This window comes from Mus caroli, unplaced genomic scaffold (assembly GCF_978045245.1).
Source record: "Mus caroli unplaced genomic scaffold, Mus_caroli_1 scaffold_9, whole genome shotgun sequence".
Classification (NCBI taxonomy): domain Eukaryota; kingdom Metazoa; phylum Chordata; class Mammalia; order Rodentia; family Muridae; genus Mus; species Mus caroli.
The window spans coordinates 50,403,805-50,424,586 of NW_028227264.1; the positions used below are offsets into that span (position 1 = coordinate 50,403,805).

Consider the following 20,782-nt stretch of genomic DNA (forward strand, 5'->3'; position numbering starts at 1 on the left):
AGCAAATAAAGATGTGACTGATAGTGGAAGTATAAAACCCTTCATGACGCTCCACCACTCAGAGTAGCCATCATATCTGTATAGTTCAGAGCAGGGTAGACCCTGGTACTGGGCAAGTGTTTGAGTGGTAGGCTTCCTTGATCTAACTGTATGATGGTTTTATTTTTTAGACTCACTGCAATATAATACACACATTACAATGAGGTGATTTTTTTTTAATTGGGAGTTGATTGTGGTGGTTCATGCCTTTAACTCTAGCAGTCTGGAGGCAGATGGGAGCAGGCATCCATAAGGCCAATGTGGCCTATATCGTGAGTACCAGCCCATCCAGGGCTACATTGAGAATCTGTCTCAAAAAAAATTATTTAAAAAGATCTAGAAAGTCCACAGGGCTTATCCTATAACACAGTGTTTGGGGAGTTATTTCTTTGGTTTGGTTTGGTTTATAAATCTATAATTTGAATTAGAGATGTGGCTCACTCAGTAAGTCGCTTACCTAGCATGCATGAAGGCCTGAGTTCAATACCCAGTCCCTCATGAAGCTAGGCATCCTGGTCCACACGTGAAATCCTAGATCTAAGGAGATGGAGGCAGGAGAATCAGAAGCTCAATTTTTTTTTTTTATAATTCAGGAATTAAAACCTAAAACAAAAAATAGATTTCCAGGGATAGAAAGATTGCTCAGTGGGTAAATGTGCTTGCTGCCCAAGGATCTTTGTTTGAATAGCCAGAACCCAAATAAAGCCTGTGGCAGGGGCATGTCTATGTTCCTAAGGCAAGATGGGAGAGTCTTGGGAATCCCTGGAAGTTCACAGGCCAGCTGGTGAACAGAGAACAGGATACTTGTCTGATTGAGGACTAACACTAGAGGTTGTCATCTGACCTCCCCTTCCATATGCTTGCTGTGGCATGCATTCATCACGTGCACTCTCACATACACAAAAATGTATACACAGAACACACACACACAAGAAATTTCTATAGTTTTCAAGAATATGGGTAGGAAAGCTTGACTTTAACAGTGAGCAACCTTTTTTCTGAGAATGTCAATGTAAGAAAGAAATATGCTCTGTGGGTTTTATTTCATTCAAAATAAAAGCCAATTTATTCCCACACTAAAGAAAAATATTTCATCTTACATTGGACATGCTTATTAGTAAAGAGTTTGCTGTTATTTAGCCATATTTAAGAAATAACCCCCAAAATAACTTTCTATATTTTTACCAAAGCACACTCATGAACATTTAACATATATGAAGTATCTTCATTTCATTCTCAGGATGATACAGCTTCTTGTTGAAAAGTAATGAGACAGACATGCTTGCTAGGGAATTTCACTGCAACTGAGCAGCACAGCTGAGCCCAAATGTGTGAGGATTTTGTTTGTTTGTTTGTTTGTTTGTTTGTTTGCTGTCTCTTTCATTTTTCACATCAGAGAAAAGGAGTCTTATACTTGAAATGTGGACCTGTTTTCAACCATCAAATCCTATGACAGGAGGATGGATGTTTAGCAGCCTACTTATTAAGTCAGCCTCTTGATAGATGTATGAGCAGACCAGGAGATGAAAAAGCTGTATGGATCAGCTCCAGAGGCACTTAATGAAGTAGCTTCTCATAGTGGCTGTTAAAGAGAGCAATGAGCTACTGATTCCCATCATAAAGTCAAGTCAAATCTTGGACTAGAGTCATGGTCCCAAGGTCTCTAACAAAAGGTCATTAACATGTAGTTGTAGTTTGCTCTAGAAGACGAAGCAACCAAATCTGAACACAGTTTTAATTAAATTGACCTCAACTGAGGCACTCAAGCGGACTCATTAGGTGATATAGTGTTCTGATCACAAGAGAGATCCCAGAGATTTTTGCCAGTGGAAAAGAACTCGTGTTTACAAGGCTAACAACACTTACCCATTGTAGGAATCAACCACAACTTTCTGAGGTGCAATAAGAGAGAGTGGAGTAATTTCCTCTAAATTTGAGCAATTCTTTAAGTCACAGACATATACCTAGCAAACAAACAAACAAACAAAAAAATACACCAATAGGATTAATGTCTGGCTACATTCATCTTAGCCACCAAGTATTTCCTGAGCAGTTCAATACTTGGAATTGTGATGGTAACTATGGACTTTCTTTTTAAACAAAAAGGCGTTTAAAGGGTAATTTAATTGGTGCATAGCTGTAATCCCAAAGCTGAGGAGGCTGAGGCAGGAAGATCATGGATAATGGGCCAGCTGTACAAAAATTGTCAGTATGAAAAAACAAAAAAACAAAAGGAACCTTGTATCTTATGTCCTAATCAGCTTATATTCTAGTAGTACAATAATATGTATGTTTTTCTTTGTTTATGGAGGTACTCAATTATTTTTAAAATGTTCTGTATATTCCAAGCTTCTGGACTTCAGGTAGAGCGGTTGCCTTTGTTTGTTGCAATAAACACACACTTATAAAATGAAAGCTGGAAGAGCCTCTTCTCAAATCTTCAGTACTGACATATTTTCAGAGACCTACTAAAATAAACCCAGGTTACCATGTAATTAAAGATGCTTACAGTGGACTTTGCCCATGTTGGACAGTCTCACACAGTGATTCCAGGCAAGATAAATTATCATTAATAAAAACTTGTAACCATGAAAAGCCACAAATAATGATGACTTAATAGTTAACCAGAACTGGCTCCCACTATGTCAAAGGTAGACCATTTTTTTAAATTAAGTCCATTATTTGTTGCTAATCTAGTATCTGAAGTTAGTAACCAGTGAGACAAACCTGTGGTTACCATCAGATATGCTTGTTAGTATTGATAACTAGCCATATTCCCTCCGACTAACCAGTTTATCCATGATGAAATACATCCTTTGGTACAGCCAGTCTATGGAGATAGAAGAGACCAGACCTGAGCCTTGGTAAAAAATTCTCAGGTCAGACACATCAGACATGTTGGCAGCCCCCTTCATCCATATGACAGTTCCTTCTGAGAAATAAACCACTTGCTGCTGAGCATAGACTGATATTCCTAGAAGAGTAAAACAAGTACATCCAGGTGGTTAAACTTAGACTAAAGCAAACTTGTCTTTAATACTCATTAAAGTCAAATAGAAATTCTTATAATTAAAATATCTTCTAAATTCTTCTAGTATATACAACTTATATGTGTAAATATGTTGGGCATTTTCATAATGTCCATAAAAGTACTAGAAGAGTTTACAATAGTATAGATCACAAATATTCAAGAGAGTAAATTCTAGAAACACTGGAAAACTTTGCAGTACAGCAGACTTGATGAAGTTATTTGTTTCGTGCAGAAGTTCTCTAAAGTGTCAGTCAGACAAGTTTAAGCATGTGCCATATCTGGGCTATATCCCCAGACACAAAAGCATTTTCGGATATTACTGTATTGTTTGAGAGTTTCATAAATGTCTTTGGATCAAATCCATCCCTCATTCGCTCCCCTCTAATTCTTCCTCTATCCCAACCATTCTTCCAATGTGTATTCTTTTTCAAGCCCTCTTTGTCCATATAGTGTTGCTAGTATATGCATCGGTATGAAGCCACCTTGGCATATGGGCAGCCTCTCAGGTCATGGAAGAATTAGACATCTCCCAGCAGCCAGCATTTGTCAATATCTCCTCTCAAATAGAGGATCTTTTGAACCCTCCCCCATCCATGCATGGCTATGTTCCTAAGGCAAGATAGGAAAAATCAACAACTCAGAAACAGGTGAATCATACCTAGCTCTGGGATCTAAGAGCAACTTTTTTTTTGGGGGGGGGTAGGAGGATTGAGACAGGGTTTCTCTGTGTAGCCCTTACTGTCCTGGAACTCACTCTAGACCAGGCTAGCCTTGAACTCAGAAATTCGCCTGCCTCTGCCTCCCAAGTGCTGGGATTAAAGGTGCACACCACCACACCTGACTAAGAGCAACTTTTAATATTCCACTATTCCAGAAGTTTTCTTCAAGAAATTCCAAATATATCTTTTCATAGTAAAGAGACATGATTCTGTTAGACTGACCTGTAATATTATGATGTATAGCATCTGACCAAAGGCAATGTGCTTCATCTACTAAGTACTTCAAAGACCTCTTCCTTAGAGAAGTTTTTCTGGATAAAAAGAGCCATTGTTCTTCTTCTTGAACTGAAAAAACATAATTTATAGGCAGACTGACCAACCACACACAAACCAACACAGAAAGTTTTAGTATTTCCTCAAAAGGAAGATAGCACTTTTTTAAAAGACTAACTAAATTTTCTGGAGTTACTTTAGAGGTATTGCATCTGTGACATAATCTTCATAAATCCATGGCTGGCAGTAGGAAATATGATGACAGTCAAGTAGGCCTATGTGACCATATCATGTAACATATTACACCATCTTAACACCCTTGTTCCAATAGAGGTTAAATCGTTATACCCAGTCAAGATAATTTTCTCAGTAGGTGTAACCCAGCCTCAACCAAAGTGGGTTGTTACATAACTCGAGCTATGTTAAAGGCGTTTCAAGCAGGAGGAAAGTCTTGAAATAAAATGTGAAGGCTATAGAACTCTGATAGCCTGCTCAGCTGGAAACTGATGCAAGGTCTGTGGGTGATAGACACTTTCCCGACAATTAATAAACGGTAAGCAATAATCACACCGTAACCTTAACCTTGCTCTAAATTTAACTTTTCCTTTGGACATGCTTCATGCAATGACAGGAATACCTCTCCTTTCCTAGAGTCTAGGAACAGCCAAAAAATATTGGCTGATAATAAATGACATCTCATACCACTGGCATAGTTGTATGCAGACTGGAGCACAGGGTAGTCAAGGCAACAGATGGAGTTTTGGCGAAAGTAGAGAACAGACTAAAGGGATTTTTCATCCTTGAGTTAGTCAAGACTCTAACTCATTTCTACCAAAAATTATCTAGTGCTTCTTCAAAAGCAGTTGCTCCTCTAAGTACCAGTAGTTTACAACCGCTCAAGATAATTGTTTAAAAACAACAGCCAAAAAGGAATACTTACAAAAAATAAATCCACAGACTGAATTTTCAAAAAAGTTAATATTTAAATTCTTATTATTTATGTATACTTATAACATTTAAGGAGGCTGGGGAAATGTCTGATGTAACAATACACATGTGAAGCAATGTCAAGATAAGAAAGTTTCTATGTAACTCCTCAATTTGTAAATACAAAATACCATGACTATTAGTTTAAACTAAAACCACAAATTTGAAGCCATCTTTCTTAAAATACTTACTTCTTTCATTCTATTTTTCAAAATCTCAAAATTCTAATATCAACTGTTTATCTAACCTATTTGTCAAATATGAAGAATAATGTAAAATTAAAAATTATCAGGTACCAAAACAAGAGCATGCATGAAGCCAAGGGATCTTGAGGTCTTCCATATGACCTCTGAACTCTGATCTTTACCACAGTCAACATTTATCCCTATGTAACATAAAGGAGAAGCCTAGACCATACCTGATGGGGATGGAGTGGTAATGTTAGATTCTGCTTCTGGCCCCTCACCAACTTCATTGACTGCTGCGATAGAAAACCTATTCCAAAAACAATTTGGAGAGATGTGTTTCACATGGCATGTTGTGAACATGAGATAAATATAGGGGCAACAGAGATTCTATTTAAAGATTCTGTGGTAGTGCATAGATCTAGTTACTCAGTGTCACTGCTCAGCACCCAGAGACCATCAATCACAGCCTTGTTTGCATTCCCCATGGAACAGTTCAGGGTCACTGGGGTCAAAAGCTGAACTCTGCTATCTGCATGACCTCCATTTCTCCCTTTGTTTAAAGAAATCTTAGTAAATGCCAGGAAAGCTAACCATAATAAAATAATCCTCAGTGGTTAATAAAAAAATGCCACTAACAGGATTTTACCTCCTCGTTTTTTTTCATGTTTGATTAAATAAACAAATTACAGCCATGGTATATATGTTATTATTGCCTCATATTTATAAAGATCCTCTGATAATATTGAAAACATTTCTGCTTAGAATTGTGTGTTCTAACACACATGTAAATTTGAGAAAAAGTACAACCTCAACACAATGGAATGGGGTCAGTGGCACATCTCTAAATACACTTAATTGATTTTTAGCCAGATTTTTTAAATCATCATCATGACTTCATTAAGGCTGGTGTTAGTTCTCTATTTATCTCTTACCTGTAGGTGGTGTTTGGAAGAGTAGAATAAAACTGGAAACTGGTTCTCTGTGTCCCTGAATCTAATTTTTGATTTTTACTGATGAGCCTTAAATTATAACCCAAAATAGGTCCACCTGGGAAATGGGGTGGAACCCAGCTGACCTCCACAGTATCAGGGCTCCAGCTTTCCATGTTCAGGATGAGAGGCGCAGTTTCTGGAACTGGAGAGATAACGAGCGATATGGTGAGGGTACAAGGTGCCAATTGCTATGCTCTTAGACTAGAATAATGAAAAAAAATGTTTTTGAAGGTTGAAAGAAATAAGATCTTTTGATTAATACTGAAAATATGACCAAGGGATAGGACTAGAAATTCTGAGCTGGAATTCTTGCTCTCTAAATCATACAAGGTAAGACTGAACTATATAAGACTGTTTCATTTCCTCAGTTTTAACTCATGAAATAATACAGTATCAGAAACTCGAATAGAATCTATCTTCTAGACAAAGAGCTGTCAAAAACCTCTGGAGATGTAAGTGAATGGTGAGAGGGAAGCACATTAGATGAGAATCTGCACAAAAGAGAGTCAATAATTGACACAAGATAACCAAGGCAAGTCATGGGGCTTTTTCCTCCATGAACTATGGCCTGACTAGGCCCAGATGAAAATGTGTTTCAGATAAACAGGAACTGGAAGAAACTACTTCACTTGTGCTACTATCTGCCCTGACAATCTAGATGATACCTCCTTTACAGCCTTCCCAAGTCCATCGGAACCCGAACTGACAGCCTCACTCACACTCCACCCTTGCCGTAGATGAAGGGAATGTGAGCTAAATGATGAATCTATACGCTTCTAGAAGAAAGACCAACAAATGGTTTGCCAGCCCAACTCTGTTCCATGTCTCCACTACGTTAGCCCCATGGAATATTCTTTTATCTGCTCTGTCCACAGAATGGTGTTTTAATGTCTTTGATCTTGAGTAGAGTTCTCTCCTTCTGAACACTTTTGTCAAATGTTCTGCCCACTGTTGTTGAACTAGAGGTAGCAGGAGTGAGACAGTTCATCCATCGCACCGGATTGTCTTTAGAAGACCTTTCTTTAAGTTTCATAGCCGTCCTCTGACACAATCCTTCCCAAACCCTCACACTTATCATTAGCAGACACAAGCATCTTTGTGTTTCTCCTTACCTCTATGTACTCAGTCACCCATGTGAAGAGGAAAGAAAGACACAAGCTCCCACTAAGTTAGAATCAGGACAGCAACAGCAACTCATTAGAGTCAACATCCAGCTATGATCTGATCTACTTCAAGCAAGTTAAAAACCAACCACACAGCAAGATAGGATTGTTATCCAAATGTATCACACACACACACACACACACACACGTTGTCTCTTTCAAAAGTAATAATCTGTCTTATAAACACTCCTATTGGTTGGGGATAGAGCTTTCTTTGGAATAACCCAAGGAAAAGGGGCACTAATACCAACTGAAATCATATAATTCTTATGGCCAAAGATAATATAAGGCAATAGGTATGAACATGAGTATCTGCATATCACTGCGGCTTCCTCATCAGCAGAAGGTATGACTAGAGCTGACAACCTGGTGGAATTAGGTAGGGGCATGTCTCCTTCCTTGGTGAGTGTCCTTTCTTTGATAATTAGGTCTCAGAGATTCTGTGACCACCTCTACTGGTTATTCTCTGACATTTCCTCTTAGAACCTAAGGTCAGATACTGGGCTAGGGCCATGCTTGAAATGCTGCAGAACAAAGTAAAACATACAGATCCTCCTTTGCCCCAGAAGTGGGTGTCTCATACACTCCAACCCACTGATATAGTTTCTCTTTTCAGGTCTGTCACAGCAGTAGTCTACTCTCTAATATCAATTGCAGTCTTAGTTTGGGTTTCTATTAAAACCCCAAAACACTGATAAAAAAACAGTGACCAAAAGTATTTTGGGGAAGAACTGGTTATTTGGCTCACAAAGCAGAAACAGGGTAGGAACTCAAGGCAGAAACCTTAGGCATGAACTGAAGCATAAAAGTGCTGCTTACTGACTTGCTCCCCTTGGCTTACTCACTCTGCTTTCTTATACAACCCAGGACCATTCACCCAGGAGTGGCATCAGCCACAGTAGGCTGGTCCCTCCCACATCAATCATTAATCAAGAAAATGCTGCCACAAACCAATCTAATGAATGCAATTCTTCAGTTGAGATTCCTCTTCCTAGTGATTCTAGTTTGTATCAAGTTAACAATAACTAACCAGTACCCCTTATGTGTTTAGTCATGACCATATTCCCTTCGAAGAAAATGTGTACTCAACAAAAGCAGGGGTCATTGTTTTGATCACTAAAGAGTTGTAAATGTTGCCAGGCACACAGTTAAGAGCTCAATGACCAAATGGAATACCAAAGGACCCAATATCTTTTATTGCTTAAAACAAAAATAAATGAAACCAAAGCTTCAGATTAATGTCCTTATGTCACAAATGACATACACATGCCTACCTCCATAAGGATGAGTTCTGTAACTAGGACTTGGTGGGGAATAAAGATGCAGTTGGGCTGTGAAGATCCAAACCACTCGAAAAATATATTCTGTGAATGGATGCAGGGGTTCCACCGTGTATGAGAGCTTGGGCACGGTCTAGAGCCAGATGAGATAAAAGTCAACATGTGTCCAATCACCATGTCCCACTGGGATATAGAGTTCAGGTTAACTTGTGGAAGACAGGTGTGCCATTGGAGATGGGGCTGCCCAGATCCTTCTGGGTGTGAAACAGACCAGGAGCTGAGCTTTCAAACATCAGTCGACATTATTCACACCATCTTCCCCTTCCTCAAAATGGGCAAGCTAAGGTTTCAGTTATTCACCACTTACCCTAAGGACTTACTTGCATATTCCCATGTTACTATATTTGATATCTTGGGTGAATTTTTCTCTGAACTTGCTCATGCTTTCCTGAAAGTGACCATCCTGAAAGGTTACCATACCCTACATTTCTAAATTAAAACACACTCCTGTGAGAATCTCCCTCCTGCCTAGCTAGAATCCCTTTTAAAGGCAGGGCAGATAGTGAACAATAGCATAAGTGGTTCTATGATGCTTTGCTGAAGGAATTATATTTATAGAATAGACACTTTTTCTAGAATAGCAGAAATTAAGTTTCACTTAATCCAATCACAATTCTTGATCTGTGCTAGCATACATTAATTTCAATGTCATTCCCTTTATCCATAGGAGATATTTCCCTGAACCCCCAATGGAAGCTTGCAATTCCAGATATTACCAAATCCTACATACAGGCACCATAATAGCAGTATTGGGACAGTCAATCTAATAACCTTCACAGTGGTGGTCTAATCAATGATATAGAGTATGGATACACTAAGCCAAAAGATGACTGACTGACTTTCTAATGTGGTAGACCAAGATGACCTGATATTTCATTATGCATCTCATTATCATGTGATTTAAGACTTCAGTCTTATTTTAGTGGTGTTGGAGGCATTGATGGGTTTTAGTTTGTTGTTGTAGTTGTTGTAGTTCACTTGCTTGCTTGCATTGCCTTTGTTTTTTGTTTTTATGCAGTGTTTAATTTGAAGTTCAGCCTAGCCTGAAACTTTCTTCCTAGCCTAGATTGGCCTCAAACTCATAACCCTCAGCCCACCAAGTGACGGGTTTATACACCTATTCCACCACAACTGTCTTCAATCTTTTTTTTTTCAAATAATTTTCCATTTAAACATTTTAAGATATAGTTGAGAGCAGGCAACTGACGCTTTGCAAACCAAACCCGCAGGTGAGGAAGGCATGATATTTTGGAGCTTTGAATAATTTAAGGACAAAATATCTTTGTTTAGATAAGGAAATAGCTCTGCATACCTCCGTGTAAGTCCAGCTTCCTGGAAGTTGGGCATATTTCCATTGAATGATATATTTGACTCCAGAGATGTTGGCAGGGTTCCATCGTAATGTCACACCATGACTTCCAATGGAAGATGCAAAGGGTGCTGTAGGAAGTTCTGTGCTTTCTGGGAGGGAAACAGCATTTCAGTCACTATTTGCTCCTGTGGGTGGGTGTGTCTGTTCTGTCCAGGTCTCTCCTGCTCAGTAACACACCTGAATAATAAATTATATTCAAGGTAGTCTTTCTCTTTTTATAACAGGCATGCAAAAGTGTTCTGAGACTGACCAGTCTTCTTTTGGGGCCCCATTTACTTACAGACAGACCTAGGTGTATGGACAATTAAACAACCTTTACCTAGTCTTGACACATCATTCAAGCCATATTGAACAGATTGGAGACAGATGAGAAATTTAAGCAAAAAGTTGATTATCTTATATTCTGGAAATTTTATGTAACTAAGCTGCTAATATAATTAGAAAATATTTTAATAAGTTGTGAATGAGATTTACACCTTTTTCAGTTCTGACGTTCTTGGTTTTAGTAAAATTTTCATGGTTCTTTGGAACAAATGCATTATCTGACCATTTGCTCTATTAAATATTGTGATTCCAGAACTGTGTGTGTCCTAACAACTTAGCAGATTCTTGAAACAGTGGCACATTAGCCAGGACTGGTGGCTCATAGCTATAATCTCAGCACAGGAGGTACAGGCAGGCTGAAGATTGTAAGTCTAAGGCCCAGCTATACCATGAGTTTCAGATCAGCCTAAGATACAGGTGAGTCTTCTCTTAGAACAAACAACAAGGCAACAAAAAGAGCTTGCCAACATGGCATAGAGGGTAAGGGCGCTTGCTGTTGAGTCTGACACGCCTAGTTCAGTTCACAGCACATGAACGATGAAAGGAGAGAACCAGCCTCTACAAGTTCTTCTCTACTCTCCACAAGCATGCTAGGGCACAAACATACATACAACACAGGGACAGAAGAGGTGGCTCAGTGATTAGGAACATCTGATAATCTTTCAGAGGACCTGAGTTCAGTTCCAAGCACCCAAATCTAATGGCTCACAGATAGGTGTAACTCCACCACCAGAGGATCTGATCTTCTGGTCTCCATGGGCACTTTTATTCATGTGCACAAACTCACACATAATTAAATATAATAAATCTTTTTAAAATTAAAAAAAATGTAATTTAGAAAGTTTAAATAGCATACATTTTAAAGGGCCAAATTACATATTTATTTCAACCTTAAATAAAAGTTACTGTATGTTAATGGCAATCATTTGCCCCTTGAACACTTCATAACTTCTGATGTGGGTAATCTACTTAAGTATTTCCATAATTGAGTCCTCGATTTCACTGTTTTTTATGAAAGTTTTTGTTACATTAGATAGCACCCAAAGTCTCAATCTTATTAACTATAACATCATAGAAAGAGTACAGTGGGATCTACTGTTATGCCATGAACCATGCCTGAGCAGCAGTGCCAACAGCATGCAGTAGATGGTCACTCACCGTGTATCCCTGAGGACTAGAACTTTCCTGCAACCCCAGCTTCTGTGTACCATTTGAAAATCACAAGTACAGATTTTATCTATAGCTAACCTTCACAACAAAGATGGAAAAAATGCCACAGCTCTACCCCTTTACAGAAATGCGGGGTATCGAGACACTAAAGGGCAGAGTATATTGGGACAGCAAGCAACACACTCCTCCCAATTCCCAACAACCAGTGGGGTAAACACAAGCCTCTGAGAGAAAAATGACAGCTTATGGAACATCCAGGCTTGACTTACCAAACATCTGGCCCTTCAGACATCATTGGAGAATCAGTGCATTGGGACAAAGCCATTTATTTACACACACACTCACACATACACACACACACACAAACACAAGCCTCCCACCCATTCCAAATCCAGCCCTGGAAGGCATAGCTTCTATACATTCACAAATTCCTACTGCCTTTTCTGAGTTCATGGTAAGTTCTTCATTGAATAACTATTAGCTGAACAATGTATTTCACATTAAATAAAATATTCTAATACCTTCAGCTCATCAAAACAGCAGTCTTCCTTGAGATCAAGTCTGTTTGGGATGTAATACCCTCATTAGGATAACAGGGATTGGGCTGGGCATGTAGCTCATCAGTAGAGTGCTTGCCCAGCATGCACAAAAACCTTCAATTTGATCCCAAGAACCCCATAAAACTGAGTACAGTGGTATATTAGTCCCGGGAGAACAGAAGTAGAGGCAGGAAGATTATGAGTTCAAGGTCTCCCTTAGCTACAGATTAAACCCAAGGCAATTTGGGCACTGAGACCCTGTCTTAAATATATGGATGAATGGGTAGATGCATGAATGGATGGATGGATGGATGGATGGATGGATGGATGGATGGATGGATGGATGATGGATAGATAGATAGATAGATAGATAGACCTGCTAATGTTGAAGACAAAGTACTGCCCAAAGTGTCAATCATGTTTCACATTCCCTGTATTTCATCTACAAGAGGCTACTGGCTCTTCATCAGCATGGCCTTAGTATTTGAAATGACAGAACTTTTTCATATACAAATATTGGTGGAGATAGTTTTTGGGTTTTGAGACAGGATGCCACTCTGCAACCCAGGATGACTATAAACATGCTGCAGTCATTCTACCTCAGCCTTCTGGGTGCTGGTACTATAGGCGAGAGCCACACAGGTCTCCTAGACAAATATTTTTTATGCTATTGAGATGCAGGAATGTCGGTGTTTTGACAGGCGCTCCTTAGCCTTGCATAGGAATAAGTCCCAGGTGGCAGAGATTATCAGTTGTGTTTTCTTACCCAGCACTTCCTCTTCGTAGCTACCCTCCGAATTGCTGCAGCCGACCTCACAGGACTCCCTCTGTGAAAGACAAGTGGCATGGGACAGTTCAGCCTAGGTGCCATTTTTGCTGATAAGCTTCATCTAATATCAGGATCCTAAATCCCTTCTCTAACTTTATAAGTGAGGTAAGGTGGCACACACCTGTAATCCTAGCCCTTTCCAAGTAGAGGCAGGAGTTCAAGGCCATCCTTAGCTACTCAAAAAGTTTGGGGGAGCCTATACTATTTAAGAATCTGTCTCAAACACAGAGGAAAAAAAGAATGAGAAAGAGCACAAGCATTTAAGGCACACAGTAGTTCTGGCAGGTTTAAGTAATTTCCAAAATTGTGTCATCATGGACACAATGTGATTTTAGAACATTTTCCTCATTTCAAGAAGAAACCTTGTGGGCTGGAGAGATGGCTTATTGGTTAAGAACACTGAATGCTCTTCCGAAGGTCCTGAGTTCAAATCTCAGCATCCATATGGTGGCTCACAACCATCCATAATGAGATCTGACTCTCTCTTCTGGTGTGTCTGAAGACAGCTACAGTGCACTTAGATATAATAATCAATAAATCTTTGGGCCAGCACAGAAAAAAAAAAAGACGAAGAAGAAACCTTGACAAGTGCCTTATATATTTTAATTTGTTCTGTTTTTATTTTGCTTAAGGTAACTCCTGATCTACTGAATTCATTCCATGTCTCTGCCAATCTATAGTTTGAGGAAAACAAAACAAAGCAAAAACAAACAAGAAATGCTGAACTTAATAGTCCAATTTTATTTTTACTATCTTGGTCAAAGCTTTGATGATCTGGAAAACTAGAATTCCAACCCAAGATAGTGCATTTAATTTTCTATTAGTACTATTTTCCCTACTATTTTTATAATTAAAAATTGACTACTAATTATACAATACTCAACATTCTAATGAATATCTCATAACAATGCTAACTTTTAAGGTCTCCAGCAACCTAATGACAGTGGACACCTTATCTCATTAAAGCAAAAGACAGGGTACATATTTGAGGACTGCAACCCAAATTGCCCACAACTTGAGATGTTTCACCCTTAGCTTCACAGAAAGGAAAATCATGCAGGGAAAGCACACATCGTAAAACTCCAGAGAAGCTGTGCTCAATCTTCCTGGTGTCCTCCAGTTTATAATTGCAATACCAGGACCAGCCTGCTGTCAGGATGATGGTAGAAACCATGGCACAATGCACCTGCCCTGAAAAGAAGAGCTGTAACACGCAAATATTAACTTGAAGATGTTTGAACTGTGCGTTGAAAGGAAGTAGGGCCCGATAAGCCTGGGCTTGCTTAGTTAAGGATTAATTCAAACACAGCGCTTTGGGCTTGGGATTGTTTAACTTTAAGGTTCAGTTATTTGTCACATCCCCTTTGGAGATTTGAGTAAAGCTCATTTAACATAGCTACCCAGGATGAAGGAAGTACAAACTACTGGGCAACAGAAGCATTCTAGAGAATGAGCATTTTTCTCCCAAGAAGCAAGGGACTTTGTTTAGAAATGAATATTATTTGGAAATATAGGCAATCCTGGTTAAAAAGGAAATTATGACCCTGTTTTTCCTGTATATTTTTCTCAGGGGGAAATATAAAATATACTTTCCATCAGTCTGGGAGTTTAAACATAATCTTCAGTGGAGGCAAAACTGTCAGCAATGCTGCTCCAATCACAAAGGCAAAGCAACATCAGACTTTCTAATGAGGGCAGCCAGCATTTCTAAAGCCTGTGGTGCTTGGGGCAAGCTTAGAGGTGGTTGTTTCAAAGCAGTTCACACTGCCCAGAACTAAGCCCGAGCTTCTAGACCATGCTCAGCCTTCCTGATGATGGGAGTTCTTAGTTCAGTTCCTCATGTTGTAGTGACCCTCCCCAACCGCAAATTATTTTGTTGCTTCTTTGTAACTGTAATTTTGCTACTGTTAGAAATCATAATATATGTATCTGATATGCAAGATATCTGATATGCCCCACAGGTTGAGAATCACTGATTTTATACCTATCTATTCCAGGATACTGGGCTGCCAACCCTCTTCTGCCCAAGGACTTCATCCACCTGCCATATTCGAGTCTATCCTCACTATCATTTTCCCACAGTAGTGAGACCATCCGCATTATCCCTTGGCTTCCCGGACTGGCTCAGAGGCTGCCTGCACCTTTCTAATTTTCTTAGCACAAGGCAAAAACACCCCTCTAACTTCCATATGAATTGCAACATTCTTTTCTTTCACTCAAGAATATTTATCGTATCACTTTTCTGTCCCAAGTATTGTTCTTGACTATAAGAACATGAAAGCAAACAACCAAGTTCCCTACCTTTGTGGAATTTACATTGTCTTAGAAAGGGATGTAAAATAAATGAATGACAAGTTTAAAGCAAACACTTCGGATAATGAAAAAGGAATGTGGCTGAGAGCGGTAGTACCGGCCTGTGTCAGGGCAATGGGAACAAGAAGCAAGATCAAAGCCACAGGGTGCAACTAGGAAACTTCCTTTAGTGTGATCAGCTGGAACAGTACAGAGGTGACGCTCAACTAAGACTTGAGCAATTAGACGGAGCAGGGGTTGTGATGGTGTTTGTGGGTTAGAGAGACCTCCAGTTGCAGGAAGGGCAGCCGCCTACGGTTAAAGAAGAGTTGAAACCATTGTGTCTGGAAAGTGGGGAAAGGGACTCAGGTTGGGTCAGACAGGGGGACAATGAGGCTGTCAAATGGCAATAAGAAGCCACAAAAAAGGCTTAGAGAAATAAGGAAGTCTGCATTTACCCTCTAGCAAAAGTTTAAGATGCTATCATAGATACAGTTTATGTTTTTTTTTAATTAGGTATTTTCCTCATTTACATTTCAAATGCTATCCCAAAAGTCCCCCATACCCCCCCCACTCCCCTACCCACCCACTCCCACTTCTTGGCCCTGGCATTCTCCTTTACTGAGGCATATAAAGTTTGCAAGACCAATGGGCCTCTCTTTCCACTGATGGCCAATTAGACCATCTTCTGATACATATGCAGCTAGAGACACGAGCTCCGGGGGGGTACTGGTTAGTTCATATTGTTGTTCCACCTATAGGGTTGCAGATCCCTTTAGCTCCTTGGGTATTTTCTCTAGCTCCTCCATTGGGGGCCCTGTGATCCATCCAATAGCTGACTGTGAGCATGATCGACAATGTTGCAACTCACTTGGCACCATCATTTTTTAGGTTCTATTCTGCAAAGTTATCATTTCTAAGCTTTACCTCCAAGGACTACATAATATAAACCTCCAGTGCTGGAAACATTCGTGATGATGGTGCTTGATACCCAAAAGGTATGGATAACTGAATTAAAACTCTCATGGAGAAAAGAACCACATTATATAAGCATGGACCACCAGGAAGCACAATGACTGACATGTGAGACTGTCCTTGGTTTCCCTGACTGGCACAGTCTTCCTAATGGCTGTCATTTAACAGGAATTTTGCTTTAATCATATAATAGGATTCTGAGGAAATTAGGTTTTTCCATCTCATCAGGGGAGATCCTCATCTGTTCACTTTTGGGACAAATTTCTCACTCTGTTTCATGTCAATTAAACCCCAACTCTACCCACTGGCAGGGAAAGTCACTGTGATACTGCATAGACACTGACTACTGAATACTTAAAGCCCCAATGTATAGCTTTACTTCCTGTTAAAAAGGAGTATTTATGCCTTAATGTTTATTTATGGGTAATCACGCACACCCTGCTGCAGGCAAGGTAGCATAATTTCAGCTCTGGTTTCCAGGCATCTAAGCAGAGCACAACAATGCTTTTATTATTTTATTTACTTGTTTGTTTATTTACTCACTGTGGTGGAAGCTCATGTCATGGGCTAAGTATAAAGATCAGAGGACAATTTACAAGAGTCAATTCTCTCCTTTCACCATGTGGCTTCCTGGTATCAAACTCAAGCCATGAGATTTGGCAGCAAGTTCCTTTACTCTCTGAGCCATCTTACCATCCCATAACCAAGCTTAAAACTGAAAAGTAATAATAGGAAAACGAGATTCAAAGTGTTGGCAACGGATTTTGGCTAATACAAGGGATGGAATTCAAATGTTGTCTTAGGTTTTTTTGTTTTTGTTTTTGCTTTTTTCTGTTCTTTAGTTTTATTTTTGGATTGGATGATCCTCCTGCCTCTACCTTCTAAGTGCACATAATACAGATGTACACCACCACACCTGGCCTAACAGATCTCATTTAATGTGATGTAAATATGTATGGCAGAGCACTCTGTGGTTGGAGAAAGATGGCTCAGTGATTTAAGAAGATTGTGGCAAAACTGACAAGCTGATTTCCATCCCAAGAACTCACATGGCAGAAGGGGAGCGTGACCCCTGAAAATTGTCCTCTGATTTCCACACACATGCATGAACACATTCACCTATCCAACATAAACACTTAATAAATAAATAAATAAATAAATAAATAAATAAATAGAAACGTTAAAAAATGTAGTAAGAAAATTCTCTCAACCAGAGATATCCCAGAGTGCATTCTTTCTTCCCTGTCAGGCCCAGCCTCCCCTTTGTTCAACACTGGAAATTATAATCTTCTATTAGATTGAAGATACAGTTTGTTCTTGTACTTGGGTTATAAATTTCTGTATATTATGCAAATTTGGCCAACTGAGCAGCAAAAACATTTGTAATTGCATCTTAGCCAAACTGTGTACATATACTTAAAGTGTGCATGCACTTCTTTTGTCTTAATTTCATAAACAGTCTAGCCTAAAAAACTAGTTGAACTGAACATGGAGGCCCAGGCCCAAAACACCATTGGCAGTGGAGGCAGGAAGCCCTGGAGGACATTGTTATCCTTAGCTACAGAGAGTGTTTGAGGTCAGTCTAGTCTACATGAGATATTGTCTCTAAAGTATGGAGGAGAGGGAGGAGAGGTATGAGCTATTTCTATTGAATTAATTATTAAAAATTAAAGATGTGAGATGTACACAGGTCATAATTCGTATACTAATGCATTTTCATTGAGGAATTTGAATATGAAAGAATTTGTGAATTTTGAGAGTTACTGGAACCAGTCCCCCTTGGGCACTGAGGGATGGCGTTATATACATATATATATATGTGTGTGTGTGTTTGTATATATATATGTATATATATGTGTGTATGTATATATATGTGTGTGTGTGTGTACATACATATTTATATGTGTGTGTATGTGAATGCATATATACATACATATATGCATATGAATTTGTATATATGCACATGTGTAGTAATAAAAACTTACATATACACACAGATATAGAAAACAGCAAATGTCTGTGCCAAAATGGGATTAGACCTCCCATTAAACCCTTTCCATCGGGCTGGTGAGATGGCTCAGTGGGTAAGAGCACCCAACTGCTCTTCCGAAGGTCCAGAGTTCAAATCCCAGCAACCACATGGTGGCTCACAACCATCCGCAACGAGATCTGGCGCCCTCTTCTGGAGTGTCTGAAGACAGCTACAGTGTACTTACATATAATAAATAAATCTTTAAAAAAAAAAAAAAAAAAAAAAAACCTTTCCATAGAAAGAAATAAACAAATAAATAGATTTGTGACTGAAAATTTCTTCATCTTCCTTTGATAGCCTTTTGCAGAATTAAGAATACAGACTTGGGTTTGAACATATTTGCAAGTGATTGTGAACTCACCTCACAAATGGTGGCGTAGGTATCATTCTGCACAGAAAAAAAAAAAAAAAAAAAAAGCAGAAAGAAAGAAAAGTTATGTAAGGTCCTGAACATCGCAGGTAACTTTGTAAGTCAGCTGTGCATTTCCTCTAATGGAATTTTTTCCCAACAGTAAGACTAACAAATAAGAATTCATGTGGGCATGGTGGCACATGCCTGCAATTCCAGCATGTGAGGCTGATGGAGGAGGGTCTCGAATTCAAGAGCATATGTAGACCTTGCTGAGAGGGAGAGGGAGAGGGAGAGGGAGAGGGAGAGGGAGAGGGAGAGGGAGAGGGAGAGGGAGAGGGAGAGGGAGAGGGAGAGGGAGAGGGAGAGGGAGAGGGAGAGGGAGAGGGAGAGGGAGAGGGAGAGGGAGAGGGAGAGGGAGAGGGAGAGGGAGAGGGAGAGGGAGAGGGAGAGGGAGAGAGAAGCCACTGTGTTAATAACTCAAAAAATTATGATGTTTGCATCACTAGGAATAATAAAGTGGGTTATCTACTAGAAAACTCTTAGCACACTGAACGCCAGCTGCAGCTCAAGGGAGACAGACTGAGTTGAAAGCCATCAATAGCTCTAGCTAACAAAGCCAGCGGTTCTTCTGTCCTCATTGGTAGCTTCCTGGATGATTGCCTAGACACAAATGATATTCCCACTCATGCGCTCAGCAAGAGTTAGTACCTGCTTTGTGTTCCACTCTGGTCAATGGAGCAGACATGGTCTAAAAATGATGCTTTCTATCCTGGAGGAACTCACATAGTGGTATAAATTACATAAAACACATAACTAGACACAACCAGACAAGTAAGTAAGTTGCAAATTGTAATGATATGTAAGAATAACTCAGACCAGATGACAAATGGTCCTCCATTTGCAAAATTGTATTCTGTAATGCACAAAGTTACAAGTGGGGATGCACATAAATAACTTTTATAACTGAGGTCAGCAAGACAAGAAAATGATAGTGTATAAGTGGAGAATTAGTCTTTTTTAGTCATAATGTTTGTTTCCCAGGCTGGGTTCAAGTATCAAGGCATTCTCCTGCTTCTGCCTCTGGAGTGACTGGATCACAGACCTGGGTTGCTAAAACCAACTCTAACATCCTTTTAAAATGCCATATCTGTAATTTGGAAATGCTAATAGGAAGGTGGGTGAGGTTCAGTTGGTCAAATGCTGATTCAGGTTCAATCTCTAGTAACTGCATAGCTGATGTGGTGGTACATGACAGTAACCCCAGCACTCCAGAGGTAGATCAGACAGTTAAGGTCATCCTTAGCTACATATGAGCTTGAGACCAGCCTGGGCTACATAAGACCCTGTCTTTAAAATATGTAACAATAAGTCATACTTACACACTTTAAAGCACACTTTTCCTGATCTACAGAGTTCCAAAACTGACATCCATGGATGCACTACAAGAAATGAGACACGGGTGTGAATGAAGAAATAAGACTTCCTTGTCCCTTGTAGTAGTGAAAAGTACCAGGTTGTATCTTAGAAAAGAACTCTATGGGCTGGTGAGATGGCTCAGTGGGTAAGAGCACCCGACTGCTCTTCCGAAGGTCCAGAGTTCAAATCCCGGCAACCACATGGTGGCTCACAACCATCCGCAACGAGATCTGGCGCCCTCTTCTGGAGTGTCTGAAGACAGCTACAGTGTACTTTGCATATAATAAATAAATAAATCTTTAAAAAAAAAAAAGAAAAGAAAAGAAAAGAACTCTACTGAAAACGCTAAGGCCCCTCAAGGATTTGAGAGACTTTTAATCAGAGCTGCATATCTGCAGACAGGTCAGGTGTGGTTCATTGCAAGCTACCAGGGAAGCAGAGTGAAGTTAAGCCCTGACCAGATGAGATCCCAAGAACACCCAACCCCTGGTCAGATGAGACCCCAGGAACACCCAATACCCTGTTCATGGCAGCAGGTAAAGTCCAGGGGGGTAAAACATTAAGCACACCCTTACAACCAGCAAGACTCAAAACCAGGGATTACAACAAGGCAAAATGTCAAAACTACCAGGTAGACCATTTCTGAGTCTGTTAAATTCTGCCTGCTTTTACCCCAAAGGTGCTCTCAGATGTCATCTCATTACTGTCCTTGTCTCCTATTGCACAGATGGTTCATGGCTCCCACTTTG

At 39.7% G+C, this 20,782-nt stretch overlaps 1 protein-coding gene across 1 annotated transcript in view; it reads right to left on the reverse strand.

The window, feature by feature from the left end:
- The window catches only part of Ros1 (ROS proto-oncogene 1, receptor tyrosine kinase), a 125,813-nt gene that overhangs the window by 92,112 nt on the left and 12,919 nt on the right, over positions 1–20,782 (reverse strand). The window contains exons 3-12 of the mRNA XM_085843349.1: positions 19,997–20,056; positions 18,627–18,653; positions 12,904–12,964; positions 10,045–10,193; positions 8,667–8,805; positions 6,170–6,371; positions 5,468–5,544; positions 4,012–4,134; positions 2,829–3,013; positions 1,906–2,003 (exon numbers count right to left, since the gene is read on the reverse strand). Of these exons, the coding sequence (XP_085699475.1) occupies positions 1,906–2,003; positions 2,829–3,013; positions 4,012–4,134; positions 5,468–5,544; positions 6,170–6,371; positions 8,667–8,805; positions 10,045–10,193; positions 12,904–12,964; positions 18,627–18,653; positions 19,997–20,056 (1,121 nt within the window). The remainder of the gene's footprint in view (positions 1–1,905; positions 2,004–2,828; positions 3,014–4,011; positions 4,135–5,467; positions 5,545–6,169; positions 6,372–8,666; positions 8,806–10,044; positions 10,194–12,903; positions 12,965–18,626; positions 18,654–19,996; positions 20,057–20,782) is intronic.